Raw genomic sequence first — 26,506 nt, 5'->3', positions numbered from 1 at the left:
CTCTCAAACATCTCCCCAGTCTGTGTGTTTGAATATTGATCATTGGCGAATCAGAGTTCACCAGTTCTGAGATAAAACACCCACAAATTTGATGTGAAGGGCGCTGCTTGTCACAGGCCACTCGAGTGTTTTCCTATCTTCCTGGTGGTGGAAACTGAATAAAGACTCGTGCACTTTGTGTCTCTCACTGTATCTCACACCTGCACACACACACCATGGGTGCTGGGGAAAAATAAGCACTATCGCAGTTAGGCAGTAGTGTGGGGGTTAATTACAAATAAAAAATAAGAGTCCCTGCCCTTCACTGTTAAAAAAGAGAAAAAAAATTAAAAAAAGAAAAAAATACACCCACAAATTCGGACCTGGACATTGATCAGGAGCTCAAGCCCTGACTATAACCGAGGGATTTTTAATTTGTTATAAATCTCAGTTCAGTGATCCGAACAGGATAACTCTTTGGTCACCTCTGTACAAAATTACACGTCTTTGAAAATGGAGACAGTCTCAGGCTGAGCAGTAAATGGTACTACAGTACGAAGAGCTTGAAGTGGTCCCTGGTAAAGGCCCCTAGCCCATGGAGTAGGAGATTGGCTTAAAATACCAAAGAAATATGGATGCTCAAAATCCGAAACAAAGTCAGGAATGGCAGAAAGCCTCAGCAGGTCTGGCAGGATCTGTGACTGTTCCTCAGAACTGATTGTAGCTCATGGTCGAGAAGGGGTTGGGGAGGGAAGGGGGAGGGGTCTAGGGATGGGAGAGAGCCTTGGGAGAGAGAAAAATCATTGGATAGACAAAGGAATGGTTAAAGGTCAGCCCAGGAGAATGAATAGCTGCTAATGGGGAGAGTTTGTGGCTGATAATGGGTTGTTTATGATAGCAGCCTGTGTGATGACAGGGCCTGGTATGTGGGGACTGGAGTATGGACATGGGAGGATGTGCTCTGACCCTAAAATATTGAATTTGATATTGAGCCCTTAAGGCTGCGGGGTCCCCAGGTGGAAAATGAGATGCTGTTTTTCCACCTTGCACTGGGCTTCACTGGAGCACTGCAGCCAGCCGGAGAGAGCGATGTTGGAGAGAGGGAATGGGGTGGGGTGTGGAAGTGGCAGGCGACTGGAAGCTCAGGGCCATTTTTGCGGGCAGCACGTAGGTGCTCTGTGAAGCAGTTATCCAGTCTGCGCTTCATCTCCCCAATGGGGAGGAGACCACATTGTGAGCAACAAATGCAGTAGACGAGATCGTGGGCAGTGCAGGTAAAGTAATGCTTCACCTGGAAGGTGTGTCTGAGATCTTGGATAGTGTGGAGGGAGGTGTTGCACCTTCCACAGTTGCAGGGGAAGGTGCCATGGGAATCTGCTGGGAATATAGGAGGAGTGGCCCACGTTGTTCTGGAATATATGTCGGGTGCTGATATCTTGCTGGAGGTGGCGGAGATGGTGGCTGACGACCCTCCGGATATGTTGCTGGTGGGATTGTAGGTGAGGATAAGGGAGATGGAAGCAAGGGGATGAGCCTCAAAATGTGGGAGATGGTTCTGATCTAGCTGAGGACCCTGCTGGGAATCCTTCATTGAGGAAGAAGGTGGAGATTTCAGAGGCTCCCATGTACAAGCTGTTATCATTGAACCAGATGTGACCTGAGCTGAGAGAATGGAATAGGGTCCTTCTGGAAAGCAGGGTGTGCGGATGTGTTGTCATGGTAACTGTGGGAGTCAGTGAGGTTAAAGTGAAAATTAATGGCCATTCAATTCCCAGAAATGGAAACAGGCATTCCAAGGAAGGGAAGGGAGGAGTCAGTGATGGACCAGGTGAAGGTGAAGGCAGGAAGGAAATTGGAAGCTAAATCAATGAATTTTTCTGATTCCGCAGGAGGGAGTGAAGCAGCAGGAGAGTTGTCAGACGTCCCCAGGCTTAGGTTGGTTACTGGACGCTAAAGGCAGTGAGGTATTAGACAGTGTGGAGACGGTGTGTTTACCATGGGATAGACGGGTACGGTGTGGTACCGGTGTGTTTACCATAGGATAGACGGGTACAGTGTGGTACCGGTGTGTTTACCATGGGATAGACGGGTACAGTGTGGTACCGGTGTGTTTACCATGGGATAGACGGGTACGGTGTGGTACCGGTGTGTTTACCATGGGATAGACGGGTACGGTGTGGTACCGGTGTGTTTACCATAGGATAGACGGGTACAGTGTGGTACCGGTGTGTTTACCATGGGATAGACGGGTACAGTGTGGTACCGGTGTGTTTACCATGGGATAGACGGGTACGGGTGGTACCGGTGTGTTTACCATGGGATAGACGGGTACAGTGTGGTACCAGTGTGTTTACCATGGGATAGACGGGTACAGTGTGGTACTGGTGTGTTTACCATGGGATAGACGGGTACAGTGTGGTACCGGTTGATGGAGCTGTTTGGAGCAGTCTTGTTCCTCAAATTCTTCATCTCCTCTTGGGCTTCATGCAGCATCGCATCACACTGGGAATATTTCTCCCGCAGGTACTGCACCTAATACACAATCAAACCAAAACGTTACAATCAAACCAATACAGTCCACCATTTCATCAAATAGCCTGTTCACTGGGAAACAGTGGCAGTGAGTGACAGTGTGCGGGAGCTGGATTAACATCAATAGAGATACAGTCAGTAACACAGGGCTTGGGGAGGTGGGGAGAGGGGGTTCCTGGTTTTATTACCCACCTCAGTCTTTAATTGCTCCTGAGTATCTCTTGCTGCGACAAGGTATTGAGTTAGCTCTTCATTTTCTGTCGTGCACTGATTTAAGACAAAATGCACATTTGAAATTGTACGAATGACAATGCAATACTGGAGCTGCGGTGGGCTTGGTGAATTGCTGACATACCATTTTACATTTCTGCTGGAGTTCCACAACTCTGGCCAGGAGAAGGCTGATCTCTTCCTGCTGTTTCACCGAATCCTCCACCTTCTGTGACAGCTCCTCAGAAACAGCTGCCAATTGGTTATTGCTCTCCTCTGCACCATCACCAGATGAACCACAAAGTTGATGAGAGGGGACAGAATGAGAGGCAGATGAGAATGTGTCGAGGGTGAACAGTCTCCAGCTCAGAGATTGTTCCCTGAATACCCCTATTGTTCTGTGTCTGACCCACTGAGAGCCAATGCCACACACACCCCTCTGGCCTCACACTGCTGACCACAACCTGTGCCCAGGACTTTGCACGGATGGGACAAGTTCAGAATCACAGCCACGGGGTGAGATTAGCTGTGTGCAGTCACAGGACAGGAACATAGGCCCCATCTCGGTCTGGAACAACCCCACCTCCCCAAACCCAGCTCTCCACTCTCTAACCGAAAACCATTCAATCATCAAACACCTCACTTCCTCCAAGATTGTATCAACAATAAAGAGAAATTAATCAGAGACAACTGGGAGGTGGGGGTCACTGGCTGGGGCCCAGTATTTATTCCCCGTCCCTAGTTGCCCCTTGAGAAGGTGGGGGTGAGCTGCCTTCTTGAACCGCTGCAGTCCATGTGCTGTAGGGTGACCCACAATGTCCCTTAGGGAGGGAGTTCCAGGATTCTGACCCAGAGACAGTGAAGGAACGGCGATGTATTTCCAAGTCAGGATGGTGAGTGACTCAGAGGGGAACTTGAAGAGAGTGGTGTTCCCGTGTATCTGCCGCCCTCGTCCTTCTAGATGGAAGTGGTTGTGGGTTTGGAAGGTGCTGTCTGAGGACCTTTGGTAAATTTCTGCTGTGCATCTTGTAGATGGTACACACTGCTGCAACTGCGTGGTGATGTTGGAGGAAGGGGATGTTATTGGTGTGGTACCAATCAGGCAGGAGCTGCTGCATCTCTCTTAATCCCCTCTGCACCCTGCCCAAGGCCCTCACATCCATTAACGAGTGATATTGCCCAAGCTCACCCAGTTCCTTGGCACAGTCTAACACCAACTGCTCCTCCTTGCACTCATATTCCAATGTTTCTGTCGATAACTGAGCAGCCTAGAGGGAGGAAATGGGAATAAGTCACACACCGTGAACAACACCACACGCAAACCCATCGGCTGGAGTTAATCACAGGAGGAGAGGGTGGGTGATGGGGCATTGATGTCAGAGTTCCTGAATAGAAAGGAAACTTGGAGGCAACAGCCCTCCTCCTGTTCCAAATGGAGCCATTTCATCACGAGGTGGGCCATGGTTAACCATCTCAATCTGTGAGACACCACCTCGGACCCTGCAGTATTCCCTCAGTAAGGGAACAACACCGAGACCAGCCAGAAACTAACATTCCATCGACAGAAACAAACACAGAATCTGCAAAACGGCTATGAGGAAGGGCCAGTGGATGCCCTTTCTCTCCACAGATGCTGCCAGACCTGCTGAGCTCTTCCAACAACTTCGGTTTTTGTTTCTGATTTACAGCATTTAGGCGGCACGGTGGCACAGTGGTTAGCACTGCTGCCTCACAGCGCCAGGGACCTGGGTTCAATTCCCACCTCAGGCAACTGACTGTGTGGAGTTTGCACGTTCTCCCCGTGTCTGCGTGGGCTTCCTCCGGGTGCTCCGGTTTCCTCCCACAGTCACAAAGATGTGCGGGTCAGGTGAATTGGCCATGGTAAATTGCCCATAGTGTTAGGTAAGGGGTATATGTAGGGGTATGGGTGGGTTGCGCTTCGGCGGGTCGGTGTGGACTTGTTGGGCCGAAGGGCCTGTTTCCACACTGTAAGTAATCTAATCTAAAAGTAATCTAATCTAATCATCCACAGTTCTTTCACGTTTTCATTCTCTGTACAGGCACTGACCTGTCCCGCGTACAGACACTGCCCTGTCCCGCGTACAGACACTGCCCTGTCCCGCGTACAGACACTGCCCAATCCCGCGTACAGACACTGCCCTGTCCCGCGTACAGACACTGCCCAATCCCGCGTACAGACACTGCCCAATCCTGCGTACAGACACTGCCCTGTCCCACGTACAGACACTGCCCAATCCCGCGTACAGACACTGCCCTGTCCCGCGTACAGACACTGCCCAATCCCACGTACAGACACTGCCCTGTCCCGCGTACAGACACTGCCCAATCCTGCGTACAGACACTGCCCTGTCCCACGTACAGACACTGCCCAATCCCGCGTACAGACACTGCCCTGTCCCATGTACAGACACTGACCTGTCCCGTGTACAGGCACTGCCCTGTCCCACGTACAGACACTGCCCTGTCCCGTGTAGACACTGTCCTGTCCCACGTGCAGAGGCTGCCCAGTCCCATGTACACGCACTGACCTGTCCCACGTACAGAAACTGCCCTGTCCTACGTACAGACACTGACCTGTCCCACGTACAGACACTGTCCTGTCCTATGTACAGGCACCGCCCTGTCCCACATACAGGCACTGTCCTGTCCCACGTACAGGCACCACCCTATCCCATGTACAGACACTGCTAAATCCCATGTACAGACACTGCCCTGTCCTGCGTACAGACATTACCCTGTTCCATGTACAGACACTGTCCTGTCCCATGTACAGGCACTGCCCTGTCCCACATACAGGCACCGCCCTGTCCCACGTACAGCCACTGCTCTGTCCCATGTGCAGACACTGCCCTGTCCCACGTACAGACACTGCCCTGTCCCATGTACAGACACTGCCCTGTCCCACGTACAGACACTGTCCTGTCCCATGTACAGACACTGCCCTGTCCCACGTACAGACACAGCTCTGTCCCGTGTACAGACACTGCCCTGTCCCACGTACAGTCACTGCCCTGTCCCACATACAGACACTGCCCTGTCCCGCGTACAGACACTGCTCTGTCCCGTGTACAGATGCTGCCCTGTCCCGCGTACAGACACTGCTCTGTCCCGTGTACAGATGCTGCCCTGTCCCGCGTACAGACACTGCCCTGTCTCGTGTACGGACACTGCTCTGTCCCGTGTACAGATGCTGCCCTGTCCCGCGTACAGACGTTGATTGTCACTGTCAGTGAATGCTCTCAGATGCCTGTAGGTCTCAGGATCAGCGATTACCTTGTGTCTGAGTTTCTGGTTCTCGTCTTCCAGGTTGCGCAGTTTCTGTTGCAGGAATTCCAGGTGGAGATAACTCTGCAGAGAGACCGAGGACTCGTTCCGTCTCAGCCTGAAACAGGGGAGATGCTGGTGAAATCATTCTCCGAACAACGGCTAGTGGAGGTCAATCGGTGTGATAGAGGGTCAGTGGGAGGGGGAGGGATGGGGGGATGTTACTGAGGCAGTGGGCAAAGGACCTGGGGAGTTGACGGGGTGTGCAGGATTGGGAGTGGGAGTGAAATGGAGATGGGGCTGCGGGGGACAGTAAATGGAGTGGGGAATAGTGTGGGAATAGAGAAATGGAGGGGGAGGGAGACAATGTACCCGGAATGGCTGGGGTTTGGGGAGGGGAATAGGGGCAGTCCCGGGTGGTGGGGGAGGGGGTGAGGGAGTGGGTGGTGGGGGTGAAGGTGAGTGTGGTGGAGGAAGGGGTGTGGGGGAGGGTGGGAAGGTGTGGGTTGTGGGGGAGGGGTGAGGGTGTGGGGGAAGGGGGGTGTGGGTGGTCGGGGAGGGGCGTGAGGGAGAGGGTTAGGGTGTAGGTAGTGGGGAAGGGGGTGATGGTGTGTGTGGTGGGGAGGGGGTGTGTGCGGTGGGTGAGGGTGTGGTGGTGGGGGTGAGGGTGTGGTTGGTGGGGGAGGGGGTGAGGATTTGGGTGGTGGGGGAGGGGATGTGGGGGAGGGGGTGAAGGTGTGGGGGAGGGGATGAGGATGTGTGTGGTGGGGTGAGGGTGTGGGTGTGAAGGTGTGGGGGAGGTGTTGAGGGTGTGGATGGTGGGGGAGGGGGGTGATGGTGTGGGTGTGGGTGATGGGGTTGAGGGTGTGAGTGGTGGGGGGTGATGGTGTGGGGGAGAGGTTGACGGTGTGGATGGTGGGGAAGGGGGTGTAGGTGGTGGGGAGGGAGTGTGGGTGTGGGTGATGGGGTTGAGGGTGTGGGTGGTGGGGGGGTGATGGTGTGAGGGAGGGGGGAGGGGGTGTGGGTGATGGGGTTGAGGGTGTGGGTGGTGCAGGAGGGGGTGTAGGTGTGGGTGTGGGTGATGGGGTTGAGGGTGTGGGTGGTGGGGGGGTGATGGTGTGGGTGGTGGGGGAGAGGGTGTGGGTGTGGGTGTGGGTGTGGGGGAGGGGTGTGGGTGTGGGTGGTGGGGCTGAGGGTGTGGGTGGTGGTGGGTGGGTGATGGTGTGGGGGGAGGGGAGAGAGGGGCTGTGTCAGGGGCAGGGTTACTCACGGGCTGCTGGACGCTGAATCAGCCTCAGTCTCCTCCGGGCAGTTGGTGTAGAAATGGAGAAGGTCATCCCTCATACTCACTTCATGTTTCAGCTGGGTCACCTACACCAGGAGGGAAAGGGTTAAAGTCGACAGGTCCACAGGAATCACAGCGGCTTCTGGAACGAACAAGGGGAGCCTCGGAACGCTCCTGTCTCCCAATATCGTTATGTTCATAACCTGCCTATAGAGCAGATTCAAGGGCAAAATGCCAACCCATCCCTCAGTACTGACCCTTCAACAATGTAGCACTCCCTCAGCACTGACCCTCCAACAGTGCGGCACTCCCTCAGCACTGACCCTCCAACAGTGCGGCACTCCCTCAGCACTGACCCTCCAACAGTGCGGCACTCCCTCAGCACTGACCCTCCAACAGTGCGGCACTCCCTCAGCACTGACCCTCTGACAGTGCGGCACTCCCTCAGCACTGACCCTTCAACACTTTAACTCCCCCTCCCACTCCACCAAGGACATGCAGGTCCTTGGACTCCTCCATCGCCAGACCATAACAACACGACGGCTGGAGGAAGAGCGCCTCATCTTCCGCCTGGGAACCCTCCAACCACAAGGGATGAACTCAGATTTCTCCAGTTTCCTCATTTCCCCTCCCCCCACCTTGTCTCAGTCGATTCCCTCGAACTCAGCACCGCCCTCCTAACCTGCAATCTTCTTCCTGACCTCTCTGCCCCCACCCCACTCTGGCCTATCACCCTCACCTTGACCTCCTTCCACCTATCACATCTCCATCGCCCCTCCCAAGTCCCTCCTCCAACAGTGCGGCACTCCCTCATCACTGACCCTCTGAAAGTGCGGCACTCCCTCAGCACTGACCCTCCGACAGTGCGGCACTCCCTCAGCACTGACCCTCTGACAGTGCGGCACTCCCTCAGCACTGACCCTCCAACAGTACAGCACTCCCTCATCACTGACCCTCTGACAGTGCGGCACTCCCTCAGCACTGACCCTCTGACAGTGCGGCACTCCCTCAGCACTGACCCTCTGACAGTGCAGCACTCCCTCATCACTGACCCCCTGACAGTGCGGCACTCCCTCAGCACTGACCCTCTGACAGTGTGGCACTCCCTCATCACTGACCCTCTGACAGTGCGGCACTCCCTCATCACTGACCCTCCGACAATGCAGCACTCCCTCATCACTGACCCTCCGCCAATGCAGCACTCCCTCAGTACTGGCCCTCCAACAGTGCAGGACTCCCTCAGCACTGACCCTCCGACAGTGAGGCGCACCCTCAGCATTGACCCTTTAACAGTGCGGCACTCCCTCGGCAATGACCCTCCGACACTGCGGCACTCCCTTGGCACTGATTCTCCGACAGTGTGGCACTCCCTCAGCACTGACCCTCCGACAGTGCAGCACTCCCTCAGCTGTGACCCTCCGACAATGCGGCACTCCCTCAGTACTGACCCTCCGACAGTGCGGCACTCCCTCGGCACTGACCCTCTGACACTGCAGCACTCCCTCAGCACTGACTCTGACAGTGCGGCACTCCCTCAGCACTGACCCAGTGAGAGTGCCCACTCCCTCAGCACTGACCCTCCAACAGTGAGGCACTCCCTCAGCACTGACCCTCCGAGAGTGCCCACTCCCTCAGCACTGGCCCTCCGAGAATGCCCACCCCTCAGCACTGACCCTCTGACAGTGCAGCGCTCCCTCAGCACTGACCCTCCGACAGTGCAGCACTCCCTCAGCACTGACCCTCCGAAGTGCGGCACTCCCTCAGCACTGACCCTCCGACAGTGTGGCGCTCCCTCAGCACTGACCTTCTGACAGCGCGGCACTCCCTCAGCACTGACCCACCGACAGTGTGGCCCACCCTCAGCACTGACTCTCCGACAGTGTGGCCCACCCTCAGCACTGACTCGCCGACAGTGTGGCCCACCCTCAGCACTGACTCTCCGACAGTGCGGCACTCCCTCAGCACTGTCCCTCCAACAGTGCGGCACTCCCTCAGCACTAACCCTCCGAAGTGCGGCACTCCCTCAGCACTGACCCTCCGACAGTGTGGCGCTCCCTCAGCACTGACCTTCTGACAGCGCGGCACTCCCTCAGCACTGACCCACCGACAGTGTGGCCCACCCTCAGCACTGACTCTCCGACAGTGTGGCCCACCCTCAGCACTGACTCTCCGACAGTGTGGCCCACCCTCAGCACTGACTCTCCGACAGTGCGGCACTCCCTCATTAAATTACTGGATGTATCATCCTAGGTTCTATGGGTCAAGTCTCGAGAGATGGTTTGGAATGAGTTTGTGATTGAGAAGAGAACTCTTTCACAATTTGCCTGTGATTGGGGAACTGGCTTCACATTACTGAGGGTGCATTGCATGTGACATCAGGACATTGTAAAGTAATTTCTTTTATTGATGGTTCTGAACAGCAGTCAAACATGAACTGTTTCTCTCTTGACAGATTCTGATAGACCTGCTGAGTTTCTCCAGCAATTTCTATCTTTGTTTCAGATTTCCAGCATCTGTAGTACATTGACAATCTGCTCCCAGTGATGTTAATACGCTCCAGGACACCTTTGTAAATATATAACACCCACAAGAAAAGGAATTTCCCAGCCCAGCTCAGTGCCTGGCCATTACTGCATGGACTCAGGGGAGCACTGAGCAGTCAGTCTCGATGGGGTGTCTGGGTGATGGAGTGGGTGCAGGATTGTCCCTGTGAGGGGGCAGGACACGTTGCAAACTCTAGGCAGCAACTTGTTAATGAGAGACAGACAGACAGACAGACAGACCCGCAACATTGAACATCATAACTGTCATATTCTCATGCTGATGGAGACTAACCACAGCATTAACCATCCCCCTCACTCACTCTCCTCACACTGACCATCTCCCTCATTCTCCCTCACTCGCCCTCCTCATACTGTCCACCTCCTTCACTCTCCCTCACTCTCCCTCCTCACACTGACCATCTCCCTCATTCTCCCTCACTCTCCCTCCTCACACTGTCCATCTCCCTCACTCTCCCTCCTCACACTGACCATCTCCCTCACTCTCCCTCACTTTCCCTCCTCACAGTGTCCATCTCCCTCACTCTCCCTCCTCACACTGACCATCTCCCTCACTCTCCCTCCTCACACTGACCATCTCCCTCACTGTCCCTCCTCACACTGACCATCCCCCTCACTCTCCCTCCTCACACTGACCATCCCCCTCACTCTCCCTCCTCACACTGACCATCTCCCTCACTCTCCCTCCTCACACTGACCGACTCCCTCACTCTCCCTCCTCACACTGACCATCCCCCTCACTCTCCCTCCTCACACTGACCGTGTCCCTCACTCTCCCTCCTCACACTGACCATCCCCCTCACTCTCCCTCCTCACACTGACCGACTCCCTCACTCTCCCTCCTCACACTGACCATCCCCCTCACTCTCCCTCCTCACACTGACCGTCTCCCTCACTCTCCCTCCTCACACTGACCATTTCCCTTGGTACTACCTCCTCGATGAGTTGTTGGATTTGTTGTTCCAGGTTTTCGTTGTTCTCTGTCAGGATACGGTTCTGTTTCAGCAGGGATTGTCCGATCCGAGCTGCGAGTTCCAGATCTCGCTCTTTCTGGAATTACACAGTGTCACTGTGTTAGGGTCAGAAACAGCACCCACACATCACCGACTCTCCACCCACTGTCACCATCATTGCTCTTTCTAACAAGATTACAACATTTCAATTCCTCAAATGTTCAAAAGTCATCTTCAACCTTTTCATCCAGCTTTCATCCTCATTTCCAACCTCTCATTATTGACGAACTGATTCTCACTGGGGCACACTCCCACACACACCGACTCTCACTGGGGCACACTCCCACACACACCGACTCTCACTGGGGTACAGTCCCCCACACACTGACTCTCACTGGGGTACAGTCCCTCACACACACTGACTCTCACTGGGGTACAGTCCCTCACACACTGACTCTCACTGGGGTACAGTCCCCCACACACTGACTCTCACTGGGGTACAGTCCCTCACACACTGACTCTCACTGGGGTACAGTCCCACACACACTGACTCTCACTGGGGTACAGTCCCCCACACACTGACTCTCACTGGGGTACAGTCCCTCACACACACTGACTCTCACTGATGTACAGTCCCCCACACACTGACTCTCACTGGGGTACAGTCTCCCACACACACTGACTCTCACTGGAGTACAGTCCCCCACACACTGACTCTCACTGGGGTACAGTCTCCCACACACACTGACTCTCACTGGGGTACAGTCTCCCTCACACACTGATTCTCACTGGGGTACAGTCCCCCACACACTGACTCTCACTGGGGTACAGTCCCTCACACACACTGACTCTCACTGGGGTACAGTCCCTCACACACTGACTCTCACTGGGGTACAGTCTCCCACACACACTGACTCTCACTGGGGTACAGTCCCTCACACACTGACTCTCACTGGGGTACAGTCTATTCACGCTGTGGGGATAAGCAGGAATGGTCAGTCATTTTGAGTTTTGGATCATAAGAAGTGGACATAAGGTCCATCTCAAGTTTTGCTATAATCAGAAACCTCAGAGACCAATACCATCAGAGAGGAGATAGCATAGAATGAGGCCATGTGGCCCCTCCTGACTGTGCTAGCTCTGTGAAGAAAGTTATAACTCCCCTCTCCCACCCCCTGGTCTTCCCTTAGATTTCCTCTTTTATGCATTTAACAAAATCCGTGTGAATGTTCTTACGGAATTAGCTTCCACCACTCTCTGTGAGACCACATCCCAGCTCACAGCAGCTCACTGAGTGAAATTCAGTCCTGTTTAGTTTTGAAGTATTTTCCTGCCCCCCCAACTCGTGACCCTCCCAGCCGTGAGTGTGTTTATGTGGAGGGACGTGCTGCTGACTCACCTCCTCCAGCAAGTGTGTGACAGCTTCAATGTCACGGTATGTCTTTGTCACCTGGCCCACCCTCTCTGCACACAGAACTGTGAAAAGAGAGTCAGATCAGTGTCCATGCGGCCCTTTGGAACAATACTATCCCCAACTCCCTTCAGTGACCCTCCCTGCTGCCCTGCCCGCACTCTGTCCTGCTGCACCAGTTACTGGTTGGTACCCTCAGAGACTGTGGAATGTTGTTGAGATGTTTCAAACTCTGCTCTCCCTCCTAATCATCTCCTCACTCTAAAATACCTCCCCCGGTGCAAATTAGATTAGATTACTTACAGTGTGGAAACAGGCCCTTCGGCCCAACCAGTCCACACCGACCCGCCGAAGCGCAACCCACCCATTCCCCTACATTTACCCCTTACCTAACACTACAGGCAATTTAGCATGGCCAATTCATCTGACCCGCACATCTTTGGACTGTGGGAGGAAACCGGAGCTCCCGGAGGAAACCCACGCAGACACGGGGAGAACGTGCAAACTCCACACAGTCAGTCGCCTGAGGCGGGAACTGAACCCGGGTCTATGGCGCTGTGAGGCAGCAGTGCCAACCACTGTGCCACCGTGCTGCCCACAACCACAATTTCGGGCCTAGGAAACATCCCAGCCCCTCTCCCCAACATCGGGATTGTGCTCGGTGTCTTGCTGGGAAGCTGAGTGTGTCTGTACCAGAGGAACATCAGCACTGCATTGGAACTGGGGCTACCAAGGCTGAACAAAGTGCTGTGGGGTTCAGGGTGCGACCTGGAGAGTCTCGAACACTGGAGGGAGGAGGGCACCCTCTCGGGATAAGGGACTCTTCATTGCAGACTGAGGCGAGGAGTAATGTCTTCACTCAGGGGGTTGGGAATTCTCTATCCATGACGTTAGCTTCAGGCTGGAAAGGAAAGGTTTGTGGTCTCAGGAGGTGCAGAGAGTGTGGAGAGGTGGTCAGCAAATTTCGGTCACACTCAGAGAGACGCGGACACAGGTTGGCTCCACCACCCGACAGTGCCTGCAGGAAGGTCTCCGCCTCAGTCTGTGCTCTGAGAGTACGTGTGCAGTCACACGTTCACTGCGCTCATGATATCCTCGGAGTACAGAAGACAGCTTCCTTGCCCCCATTCCAGCAAGGTCACTGCTTTGTACTGTTAATTGGGCTTTATTTTCACACAGAGCGTCTGTCAGTGATTTGCAGAATGAGCAGAGACAGCTCAGATTTAACTCATCTATTCCCAAAGTCCTCGCTGCCTCACCCCTGGCTCTCTGCTTCATGGTTTGACATTAACGCCTCAGAGGCGCATCTGATCGCCATTTCACAGGAACAGACTTAGCCCATCTGTGAATATGGTCTCAGCCACAGTGACAGAGACAGGACCACAGGCAATTGCAATGTTCCTGAAATAATAAAGGGGGATGGGGGTGAAACTGACAGAATTTCCACCTCAAACGAGCTTCTACTGATGAAAGAAGATAAGTAAAATAAAAATGTAGCTGGATAGAAACACGGGATTGATCTAAATGTTGGATTTGAGCAGGCCGTGACATTATAAAGTCCTCCTCAACAATATTCCTTCACTGTTGCTGGGTCGAAATCCATTTGACCTAAGGGACATTGTGGTGACATTGCCTACAGCACATGGACTGCAGTATTTCAAGAAGGCAGCTCACCCCCACCTTCTCAAGGGGCAACTAGGGATGGGCAAAAAATACAGAGCCCAGTCAGTGACCCCCACATCGCTGTATGAGGAGGTGAGTAGTGGGATGTGTTTGATTGTGGGGATGGGGCAAACTCAGGTTTGACTGTGATTACCCACATGGATCACAGATAAAGCATGAACACTGACCACTCTCTCACTGAGGGTCAGGGGCTCTTCAGGGACAGACGGTTATCGAAGATTACAAAGGGATCTTGATCAACTGGGGCAATGGGCTGAGGGCAACCTTTGCACACAAGTACAGGTCGTGTAGCCAGAGGCAGTGGTAGAAGGCAGATACAATTACAACGTTTAAAAGATGTTTGGCGAGGTATATGAATAGGAAAGGCTTAGGGGGGTATGGGCCAAACGCAGGCAAGGGGACTAGTTTTAGATTGGGAAAGGAGTTGGCATGGATGGGTTGGGCCGATGGGCCTGTTTCCATGCTTGGTGACTCTATGAGAGAAATAAAAGAAGGTGCAATGGAAGTGGTGATTGAGGTGGGAGGAGAGGGGTGGTGGTGACAGGGAAAATCAGAACTATTCCAAGCCTTTGGAATATTTCACACAGAATTACAAAGTAAACGCAAAACAGGCTATTCGGCCCAACAGAGCCATGCTAGTGTTTCATCTCCACGTGAGCCAACTCCCCCGTTCTCATTCATCTCACTCTATCAGCATTTCCTTCTGTCTTCTGTGTTTTTCCAGTTTCACCTCTCAATGCGTCAGTACCATTGACCTGAACCATCCCCGGAAGACATTGTCCGCCCGACTCTTAATCAGATCGATGTTCCCCGTGAGAATCTATCACTCTGTAGTTTGTTAACATCCTGATCATTGCAAATAGCCGAAACGCGGACTAGAATCATGAGAACACCAGGGGATACAACAGAAACCACAATACCTTCAAAACAACCCTCTGCCCCACACTGCAACCCTTCCTTAGACTCCCAGCCCCTGGCTCAAACTGTCAACCCCCACCCCTAGTACCCTGTCCCCTTCCTTTCACTTCCACAACAACCTCCTTCCCCATTCCCCTCCCCCCACCCAGACCCGTTAATAAACTGAGGACAAGCCTCTGACCCACTGTGGTAGCCCCTTGAACCCAGTAAAATATGTTCAATCTTCGGTCAGTTCCTCCCTCCGCCCACCCCAACCTGGGAATTTCAGGGAAAGATTCATCGATGAGAAAAATGACAAAGCTCAGGGTTTGCCCAGACTTCCTCAATATTGATGATTCACTTCTTGCACTAAGTTCCCAAATTCCAAACTGTCATAGATTCAATAAGAGCCAGTAAGGAGACAGCAGGTAAACCCCGCCCCCCGACCCCGTTCGCCCTCATCCCCGATCCCCCTCCACCCCCGCTCCCCCACCCCGTTCCCCCTCCACCCCCGCTCCCCCACCCCGTTCCCCCCACCCTGTTCCCCCTGCCCTGTACCCCAGTCCCCATTTCCCCCGCCTCATTCCCCCCCACCCCGTTCCCCCCTGCCCCCGTTCCCCATTTTATACCTTGCTCGGTGTCACATTGAATGGCATCGATGAGACTCTCCCAGTCCGCCACACTATTCCCATTGTCTTCACTGCTCCATACATCCATTGCCTATGAATTCCCAGCTGTCCCACCCCCCCACCCCTGGAATATTCACTTATGGATTGCCAAACTGGTTTCGGAACGATGTGCCGTTAACGTTGCTCCCCAGGAAGCAGTTAAATCTGCTCAATCGGACTGGGGCCCGAGTTTGTAAATATCTCTTGATGTTCCTGCCGTCCATCGACTGAAAGCTGCACTCAGGGGCTGAGCCAGCCTTATATGCAGACACGTCACATCCAATAATACCCGCCAAACAAGCACAACGCCACAGGCACACAGCTAGACAGCTCAAGAATCCTTAAAAATACAATACCAGTCCTCGCATTAATCATCTTTAATTATTCTCCCAAAATGACAAAGTTGGTTTTCTGTAACTACTGAACATGCTGCAATGGATGGATTATTCTGTTGGGTTTTATGACAGACACAGTGGGCTGTGAAACAGTCGCCTTTTTCTCCTGTTCTAATGACTCAGACTCAGGAAAACTACATGGGACAGGACTGCCCATAACCCAGAAAGACCACAGCAGTGAGAATTCCCCACACACTGACACTCAGACAAACTGACTCTCACAGACAACTCACTACATCCAAATAACTCATCCTGGGAAAGTTTTTTTAAAGGTTCTCCTGGGTTGGGAGGTTTGCCCTTCCAATTATCTATTACACATAATGTTATATCTTGAAATCCTAGACATCTGATAGGTGGCCCGGTGGCTCAGTGGTTAGCACTGCTGCCTCACAGAGCCAGAGACCTGGGTTCAATTCCCATCTCAGGCAAAGGTCTGTGTGGAGTTTGCACATTCTCCCCGTGTCTGTGTGGGCTTCCTCCCACAATCCAAAGCCACGGGCAATGCAGGTATAGGGGGATGGGGTGGGGTGAGAGGGAAGGTCAGTGTGGATTGATGAGCCAAACAGCATGGTTCCACACGGGAGGGATTCTGTGAGTGTAAGGCTGTGTTTGAAAACTGCAGAAATTACACACTTTGAAAACATCATGAACTGTGGGGATGACAGTATATTAGAGGACATAGACAGGTGAATGGAATAGACAGATAAGTGCAGATTAAATTCAATGCAGACAAATAATTCATTTTGGTCGGAAGAACACAGAGAGAGACAATGAAAATTAAAGGTATAACTCAAAAAGGAGATTCAGCAGAGGGGTCTGCTGCATATATCAGTCAAGGGTCATACAGCAGGGAAACAGACCCTTCACTCCAACTCATCCATGCTGACCAGATATCCCAATCTGACCTAGTCCCTTCCTACTCATATATCCATCCAGATGCCTTTTAAATATTGCATTGTATCAGCCTCCACCACTTCCTCTGGCAGCTCATTCCATACACACACCACCCTCTGTATGAAAAAGTTATCCCTCAGGTCCAATTAAAATCTTGCCCCTCTCACCCCAAACCTATGCTCTCTAGTTCTGGACTCCCCACCCTTGTATATTAACCCTATCCATGTCCCTCATGATTTTGTTTCAAATCTCTACAAGGTCACCCCTCAGCCTCCGACACTCCAGGGAAAACAGCCCCAGCCTATTCAGCCTCTCCCTGTAGCTCAAACCCTCCAACCCTGGCAACATCTTTCTAAGTCTTTTTTGAATCCTTTCAAGTTTAGCAACATTCGTCCTACAGTAGGGAGACCAGAATTGCACACAATATTCCAACAGTGGCCTAACCAATGTCGTGTACAGCCACAACATGACCTCCCAATTCCAATACTCGATACTCTGACCAATAAAGGAAAGCATACCAAACGCCTCCTTCACTATCCTGTGTACCTATGACTACATTTTTAAGAACTATGTACCTGCATCCCTATGTCTCTCTGTTTTGGTCATACTCTCCATTACCTTACCATATACTGGTTCAGTGCTGCCCTGGTTTGTCTTTCCAAGGACTTCTCATTGATCTAAATTAAACTCCATCTGCCACTCCTTGGCCCACTGGCTCATCTGACCAAGATCTCATTGTACTCTGAGATAATGTCCATCATGGTCCACGACACCACCTACCTCAATATCATCTGCAGCCTCAGAGAGCATATGTTAATGGAATAGTGTCACTAGCTGGGCCCAGTATTTTTTGCCCGTCTCTAGTTGCCCCCTTGAGAAGGTGGGGGTGAGATGCCTTCTTGAACCGCTGCAGTCCATCTGCTGTAGGTAGACCCACAATATCCTGAGGGAGGGAATTCCAGGATTTTGACCCAGCAACAGTGAAGGAACGGCGATATATTTCGAAATCAGGATGGGGAGTGGTTCAGAGGGGGACTGGTAAATGTACATTGTAGATCAATGATAATAGGTATTACCCACCATTCATTAGATAGTGTTGGAATTCTCTATATTTGCCTTTCCTATTTATATCTTGCCCCCACCACATGAAATCCAGCAACATCCCCAAGGCATATCATTACACAAGTGACATTAAATCCATGTGTATGTCAAGGGTGTCCAACAGGTAGTCCACTCTGAAAACTATCACAATAGCAACTTACATTTATATAGTGCCTTTAAACATAGTGAAGCATTTCAATGTTGTCCACTAAAGCAAAGTCAGGCAACATTTGACACCCAGGCACATAAGGAGATGTGCCAAGGATGAGATTTTAATGGGCACCAAGGAGAGAGGTGGATAGTGTGGGTGGGGTTGGTAACAGTGTAGGAGGAACAGTAGCTGAGGGAAATCGGATTGTTGAGTTTGGAAATGGTGTAAGAATTGGGTCTTTATACACATCCACCTTGCCCTCAGAACGAGGGAGCAGGAAGGAGCCCCCGGGGGTGAATTTACATAGTTCTGTGTAACATGACTTCCTGGAGTCACCCGGGGGACATCTTGGATAATACAGGGCGTGGTGTTTCCCCATATCTGCTGCCCATTGTCCTTCTAGATGGAAGTGGCTGTGAGTTTGGAAGGTATTGTCTGAAGACCTTTGGTGAATTACTGCAACAATTCTTGGTCCACAAGTGTTGGTGGTGGAGGGAGTGGATATTCGTGGAGGTGAGGCCAATCAAGGGGAGGGGCTGCTTTATCCTGGATGGTGTGCAAGCTTCTTGAGTGTTGTTGGAGCTGCCCCCATCCAGGGCAAGTGGGGGTATTCCATCACACTCCTGACTTGTGCCTTGTAGATGGTGGACTGACTTTGGAAGACAGGGGTTGAGATACTGCAGTATTCCTAGCCTCTGACCTGCTCTTGTAGCCACAGTGTTTATACAGCTAGTCCAGAGAAGTTTCAGACTCTGTCAATAGAGTCATAGAGTACAACAGCAAGGAGGTGACGTTGAATTGTGTAAGACATTATTTTGGCCTCAGCTGGAATGCTGTGTCCCGCTCTGGGCGCCACATTTTAGGAATTCTGTGAAGGCATTAAAGAGGCTGCAGAAAATGTTCACAAGCACCTGATTCCAGGAATGGGAAACGTCAGCGACATGGGGGGGATTGGAGAAGTTTGGACTGGTTCCTTGGTGTGTCTGGGAGTGTGGTGGAGTGAGCTAGAGAGTGAGCGAGAGAGTGAGTGAGAGAGTGAGTTATAGAGTGAGCGAGAGCGTGAATGAGAGTGTGAATGAGAGTTTGAGCGAGAGAGTGAGTGCGAGAGTGAGCGAGAGTGAGCTATAGAGTGAGTGAGAGCGTGAATGAGAGCGTGAATGAGAGTGTGAGCGAGTGAGCAAGAGAGTGAGCGAGAAAGTGAACGAGATAGTGAAAAGAGTATGAGCGAGAGAGTGCGCGAGAGTGAACGAGAGAGTGAATGAGAAAGTGAGCGAGAGAGTGAATGAGAGTGAGCGAGAGAGTGAATGAGAGAGTGCGCGAGAGAGTGAACGAGAGAGTGAATGAGAGAGTGAGCGAGAGAGTGAACGAGAGCGTGAGCGAGAGGGTGAATGAGAGTGTGAATGAGAGTTTGAGCGAGAGTGCGCGAGAAAGTGAACAAGAGAGTGAATGAGAGAGTGAGCGAGAGAGTGAATGAGAGAGTGAGCTTTAGAGCGAGCGAGAGAGTGAGTGAGAGTGAGCGAGAGCGTGAATGAGAGCCTGAGTGAGAGTGAGTGAGAGAGTGAGCGAGAGAGTGAACAAGAGAGTGAATGAGAGAGCGAATGAGAGAGTGAGCGAGAGAGTGAATGAGAGAGTGTGCGAGAGTGAATGAGAGTGTGAGCGAGTGTGAGCGAGGGTGAATAAGAGAGTGAGCGAGACAGTGAATGATAGTGAGCGAGAGAGTGAATGAGAGAGTGAGCGAGACAGTGAATGATAGAGTGAGCAAGAGAGTGAGCAAGAGAGTGAGCGAGAGTGAATGAGAGAGTGAATGAGAGAGTGAGCGAGAGAGTGAATGAGAGAGTGAGCTATAGAGCGAGCGAGAGAGTGAGTGAGAGTGAGCGAGAGCGTGAATGAGAGCCTGAGCGAGAGTGAGTGAGAGAGTGAGCGAGAGAGTGAACAAGAGAGTGAATGAGAGAGTGAATGAGAGAGTGAGCGAGAGAGTGAGCGAGAGTGAATGAGAGAGTGAGCGAGAGTGAGCGAGGGGGGCGAAGTTCTTTGTAAATGGGCTGTGAGGTGGGGACAGTGGCAGCAAGTTGCTGATTGGTTTGTGCAACTGTGACCAACCACAGATGCTAAAGTTTATCACCCCAGAATGACAGCTCTGATTGGTTGCTGGCAACTCAACTGCTTGTGTTTGTGAACGATATGACGGGAAGCCTTCAGACTGACAGAAAGTTAGATTGTGTGGTTCTCCCTCTCTCTCCCTGTGCAGTAAAAACACCTGAAGCCTGAAGGAAACCAGTTGTTTCTCCCACCGGTCACTGTATACTGTTACTTTTATCCAGTAAATTAGAGAAAAAGAAATACTTGTTTCTTTTTTAAATGTGTGAATGTATCCGTTTGTGTGCATTATTCTGTGTGTCACTGTGTGTAACTTTGTGCGTTACTCTGTGTGTCACTGTGTGTGTCACTGCATGTGTCACTGTGTGCATTACTCTGTGTGTCACTCTGTGTGTCACTGTGTGTGTCACTGTGTGCATTACTCTGTGTGTCACTCTGTGTGTCACTGTGTGTCACTGTGTGTGTCACTCTGTGTGTCACTGTGTGCATTACTCTGTGTGTCACTCTGTGTGTCACTGTGTGTGTCACTGTGTGTGTCACCGTGTGTGTTACTCTGTGTGTCTATTTGGCCTGTGGGAGACAAGGTTTCCTTGTGTAAGATGTCAGACTGCTTCACGGAGGTCCTGATGTATTGCGGAGTTCAGTGTTTTATCCACAATTTCACAAAGATCAACTGACAATAAATTCCCAGCCCCAGCCTCATGACCTGACAGTTAATCCTGTGATTGAGATACCAAGAACAGAAGATAATCCCCAAAATGTTTAAAATCTCTGAGATTCACAGAATGACGCCGGAATTACAATCCACAAAGAAGCCATTCTGAGTATCTGCTCCATGCTGCTTTTTTTATTTCTATACAATCCTCCACCTATTCCCTCTTCAGTCATTACTGTCCACCTCAACCACTCCCTGCATTCTTCACTCTACATTCTCATCACTGCTTCATTGGTTTGGAGAATGCAGCCATCGCTAAGACTGTTTATTGCCCATCCTTAATTGCCCTGGAAGGGGGAAGCCTCCTCCTCCTCCTCCAGTGAGTTGTTTAATTGTCCACCACCATTTACCAATGGATGGGGCAGGACTGCGGAGCTTAGATCTGATCCAATGGCTGTGGGCTCAGCTGGGTCTGTTAGTCACCTGTTGCTTATGCTGGTTGGCAAGTCGTCGTGTTTGGTGGCTTCACCAGGTTGACACCTCACCTTCAGGTCTGTTCCTGGCATGTCCTCCTGAATCCTCCATTAAGCGAGGGTTGATTCCCTGGTTTGATGGTAGTGGGTGAGTGGGGGCTATGCCGGGCCGTGAGGTTACAGATTGGGCTGGAGTACAGTCCTGCTGCTGTCGATGGCCCGCAGCTCCTCATGGATACCCAGCCTTGAGTTGCTGGATCTGTTTGAAGTCTGTCCCATTTAGTCTATATAAGAAGGTCCTAGACAACACGTAGAGATCTTTGTGAAGGTAAGAGCCCGTGGTGTTAGAGGCAAGGTGCTAGCATGGATAGAAGCTTGGCTGTCTGGCAGAAAGCAGGGAGTGGTGATAAAAGGGTCTTCTCAGGATGGCAGCCGGTGACAAGTGATGTTCCGCACAGCGTTTCACTTTATACATTAACGATCTAAATGAGGGAACTGAGGGCATTCTGGCTAAGTTTGCGGACGATACAAAGTTAGGTGGAGGGACAGATAGCGCTGAGGAGGTGGGGAGGCTGCAGAAAGATTTGGACAGATTAGGAGAGTGGGCAAAGAAGTGGCAGATGGAGTACAATGTGGGAAAGTGTGAGGTCATGCACTTTGGTGGGAAGAATCGAGGCATGGACTATTTTCTAAATGGGGAGAAAATTCAGAAGTCTGAGGTGCAAAGAGACTTGGGAGTTCTAGTCCAGGATTCTCTCCAGGTAAACTTGCAGGTTGAGTCAGGATTTATGAAAGCAATTGCAATGATGGCATTTATTTTGAGAGGACTTGAATATAAAAGCAGGGATGTACTTCTGAGGTTCTATAAGGCTCTGGTCAGACCACATTTGGAATATTGTGCACAGTTTTGGGCCCCATATCTCAGAAAGGATATGTTGTCCCTGCAGCGTGTTCAGAGGAGGTTCATGAGAATGGTCCCAGGAATGAAACAGTTAACATATGAGGAACGTTTTAGGACTCTGGGTCTATACTTGATGGAGTTTAGAAGGATGGGGGTGAATCTAACTGAAACGTACAGAATACTGAATGGCCTGGACAGAGAGGATGTTGGGAAGATGTTTCCATTGGGAGGAGAGACCAGGACCTGAGGACACGGCCTTAGAGTAAAGGGAAGACCTTTCAGAACAGAGATAAGGAGAAACTTCTTCAGCCAGAGAATGGGGAATCTATGCAATTCATTACCACAGAAGGCTGTGGGGGCCAGGTCATTGAGTATATTTGAGACAGAGATAGATGGGTTCTTGGGATCAAGGGGATCAAGGGGATCAAGGGTTACGGGGAGAAAGCGGGAGAATGGGGTTGAGAAACTTATCAGCCATGATTGAATGGTGGAGCAGATTCGATGGGCTGAATGGCCTACTTTCTGCTCCTATGTTTTATGATCTTATAGCACAGTGATAGTGCCACACAACACGATGGAGGGTATTCTCAATGTGAAGGTAGGACTTTGTCTCCACAAGGACCGTGTGGCGGTCACTCTTACCGACACTGTCATGGACAGATACATCTGCAGCTGGCAGATTGGTGAGGATGAGGTCAGGGATGTTTCTCCCTCCTGTTGGTTCCCTCACTACCTGCCGCAGACCCAGTCTGGCAGCGATCTCCTTCAGGACCTGACCAGCTCGCTCAGTAATGCTGCTGCCGAGCTACACTTAGTGATGGGACAGTGAAACCCCCAGCCAGGTACATTCTGTGTCCCTGCCACCCTCACTGCTTCCTCCAAGTGTTGTTCTACATGGAGGAGGATTGATTCATCAGCCGAGGGAGGAAGGCACGTGGTCATCAGCAGGAGGTTTCCTTGTCCATGTTTACCCTGAAGCCATGAGAATTCATGAGGTCCAGAGTCAATACTGAGGACTCCCTCAAATAAATCTTCGCCACTTCCCCACCCAATTGACGAGTGACCAGCGTCTATTGGTAACTCCTGATTCTGTCTTTCCAACAAATGGAAACATTTTCTCTACATCCACCCAATCAGACCCTTTCACATTGTTAACATGCACTGCCTCACGCTGACCTTACATCCTCTCTGTTGCAGGATGATCCTTACCAAACTTTCATGAACCTTCTCCAGTTTCTCTACATTCTTTAACTGTTCACAATCAGCCAACTGTGACATAAACAATATTCAGGACAAGTTTCATGTCAACTTTCCTGTCTTAGTTCAATCCCTTGGGAAGCGAATTCTGTGGTTACATCAATTTCAGACTCTGTGGGAAATGGGAAATGGCCTGTTTCCACACAGCAGGGATTCTATGATTCTATAAAGACAGACTGCACTTCTCTAGCACCCAGTCCCGTATAGGAGAGCTCAAAGGGCTGCGCTGCCAAAGGAATGCTATGGCCTTTGTTACAATGGAGAAAACACACCAACTGGTTTGTACAAATCAATCCCCCACAAACAGCAACGAGCTCCCTCCGACAGTGCAGCACACCCTCAGCACTGACCCTCCGACAGTGTGACGCTCCCTCAGCACTGACCCTCCGACAGTGCGGCGTTCCCTCACCACTGACCCTCCGACAGTGCGGCTCTCCCACAGCACTGACCCTCCGACAGTGCGGTGTTCCCTCAGCACTGACCCTCCGACAGTGCAGCTCTCCCTCAGCACTGACCCTCCGACAGTGCAGCATTCCCTCAGCACTGACCCTCCAACAGTGCGGCGCTCCCTCAGCACTGACCCTCTAACAGTGCGGCGCTCCCTCATCACTGACCCTCCAACAGTGCGGCACTCCCTCAGCACTGACCCTCCGACAGTGTGGCATTCCCTCAGCACTGACCCTCTGACAGTGCAGCACTCCCTCAACACTGACCCTCTGACAGTGCGGCGTTCCCTCAGCTCTGACCTTCCAACAGTGCGGCGCTCCCTCAGCACTGACCCTCCGACAGTGCGGCTCTCCCTCATCACTGACCCTCTGACAGTGCGGCGTTCCCTCAGCTCTGACCTTCCAACAGTGCGGCGCTCCCTCAGCACTGACCCTCCGACAGTGCGGCTCTCCCTCATCACTGACCCTCTGACAGTGCGGCTCTCCCTCAGCACTGACCCTCCGACAGTGCGGCACTCCCTCAGCAATGACCCTCCGACAGTGCGGCACTCCCTCAGCACTGACCCTCCGACAGTGCGGCACTCCCTCAGCAATGACCCTCCGACAGTGCGGCACTCCCTCAGCACTGACCCTCCGACAGTGCGGCACTCCCTCAGCACTGACCCTCCGACAGTGCGGCACTCCCTCAGCACTGACCCTCCGACAGTGCGGCACTCCCTCAGCACTGATCCTCAGAGTGAGGTGTGTTTTGGAAATGTAAGGAGGAACTGGAATTCTGTCCGAAGGCAGCGGGTGGTGGTTGATGGAAAATATTCAGCCTGGAGTCCAGTTACTAGTGGTGTGCCACAAAGATGTGTTTTGGGATCACAGCTGTTGTCATTGTTATAAATGACTTAGGCACAAACATAGGTGAATGGATTAATAAATTTGCAGATGACACTAAAGTCGGTGGAGTAGTGGACAGTGTGGAAGAATGTTACAGGTTGCAGGGGGACTTGGATAAACTGCAGAATTGGGCTGAGAGGTGGCAAATGGAGTTCAATGCAGCTAAATGTGAGGTGATGTACTTTGGGAAGAATAACAGGAAGGCAGAGCACTGGGTCAATGGAAAGATTCTTGGTAGTGTGGATGTGTAGAGGAATCTTGGAATCCATGTACATAGATCCCTGAAAGTTGCCACCCAGGTTGATAGTGCTGTTAAGAAGGCACAGAGTGTGTTGGGTTTTATTGAGAGAGGGATTGAGTTCCGGAGCCGTGATGTCATGCTGCAACTGTACAAAACGCTGGTGCAGCCGCACTTGGAATATTGTGTACAATTCTGATCACCCCGTTACAGGAAGGATGTGGAAACATTAGAAAAGGTGCAGAGGAGATTTACCAGGATGTTACACCTGGTCTGGAGGGAAGGTCTTATGAGGAAAGGCTGAGAGACTTGGGTCTGTTCTCATTGGAGAGAAGAAGGTTAAGAGGGGATTTGATAGGAACATGCAAGATGATCAGAGGATTAGATAGGGTAGACAGTGAAAGACTTTTCCCTCAGATGGTGACATCGGCTTGTATGAGGGAGCAAATTGAGGAATGAGAGATTTAATACAGATGTCAGAGAGTGGTAAGGGCGTGGAATGCCCTGCCTGCCAATGCAGTTAACTCAGCCACATTAGGGAGATTTAAACAATCCTTGGATAAGCACATGGATGATGATGGGATAGTGTAGGGGAATGGGCTTAGATTAGTTCACAGGTCAGCACAACATCAAGGGCCAAAGGGCCTGTTCTGCGCTGTATGTTCTATGTTCTATGTAACTCCCTCCCCTGTTGCTGAGGATAATACTCACGGAAATACTTGAGTGTCTCTTCGATCTGCTCCGGGCTGAGGCGGATGTTAATGTCAGGGGGCACCAGGGGGGTATCTAACCAGTCATCGTGACTGTAACCGTACACAGTATCTGCCCGCAGCGTGTACCTGGGCAAACCCTCCTGCAACAGACTGAAGATCTCCACCTCTGGTACATTGTCACTGTAACACACATCTGTGGGAGGAAGAGTAGGACTCCATCAGCTCAGGGAGGAGAGGGGACAAAACAGGAGGGAGAGGGAGAGCAGACAGGCAGAGGGTGGGCATAGAATAGCAGAGGGAGAGAGGGGAGTGTGGATAAGTGGGGGGGGGTTGGAAGGGGATTAAAGGGAGGGGTGTGGAATGTGGGGTGGAAGGGGTTGGGGGTTGGAGCAGTCCATGTGTGGTTGGAGGGGAGGTAGGTGTCACCAGGAGGCTGTCTGGGATTGGCCAGCAGCCAGGAATGAAACAGTGAGGAATATTAGAACTGTTCTCACTCTTCCCAGCTGGTCCAGCTGATAGCTCCCGTTCCGGAACATAAATAATTCTGAATAAACAAGGAGATGAAAGTAAAAAACCAGTACAGTCTGTATGTTCCATAAAGTGATATTCGAATAAATCAGCGTGTGCATATCTGTCTGTGCATCTCAGTGTGTCTGTGTGTCTGAGTGTGTTTTTGTGTGTAAGCGTGTAAGAGTGTGTCTGAGTGCGTGTGTGTCTCTGAGTGTCTGCATCTGTGTGTCTCAGTGTGCGCGTGTGGGTGTGTGGTTGAGTTTGTGCATGTTTGAATATGTGTGTGTGTCTCAGTCTGTGTGAGTGTGTCTGAGTGTGTGTGAGGA

General features: G+C 51.7%; 1 protein-coding gene across 1 annotated transcript in view; it reads right to left on the bottom strand.

Moving 5' to 3' along the window:
• Positions 1–26,506, bottom strand: part of LOC132830957 (trafficking kinesin-binding protein 1-like) — a 62,485-nt gene that overhangs the window by 21,248 nt on the left and 14,731 nt on the right. The window contains exons 3-11 of the mRNA XM_060848920.1: positions 25,669–25,863; positions 12,205–12,281; positions 10,786–10,902; positions 7,277–7,377; positions 6,016–6,124; positions 3,911–3,989; positions 2,867–2,997; positions 2,704–2,778; positions 2,374–2,511 (exon numbers count right to left, since the gene is read on the bottom strand). Coding sequence (XP_060704903.1) covers positions 2,374–2,511; positions 2,704–2,778; positions 2,867–2,997; positions 3,911–3,989; positions 6,016–6,124; positions 7,277–7,377; positions 10,786–10,902; positions 12,205–12,281; positions 25,669–25,863 — 1,022 coding nt within the window. The remainder of the gene's footprint in view (positions 1–2,373; positions 2,512–2,703; positions 2,779–2,866; positions 2,998–3,910; positions 3,990–6,015; positions 6,125–7,276; positions 7,378–10,785; positions 10,903–12,204; positions 12,282–25,668; positions 25,864–26,506) is intronic.

The sequence above is a fragment of the Hemiscyllium ocellatum genome, chromosome 32, assembly GCF_020745735.1.
Source record: "Hemiscyllium ocellatum isolate sHemOce1 chromosome 32, sHemOce1.pat.X.cur, whole genome shotgun sequence".
In the NCBI taxonomy this organism is placed as follows: Eukaryota; Metazoa; Chordata; class Chondrichthyes; order Orectolobiformes; family Hemiscylliidae; genus Hemiscyllium; species Hemiscyllium ocellatum.
This window is presented reverse-complemented; position numbering and strand designations above follow the sequence as displayed.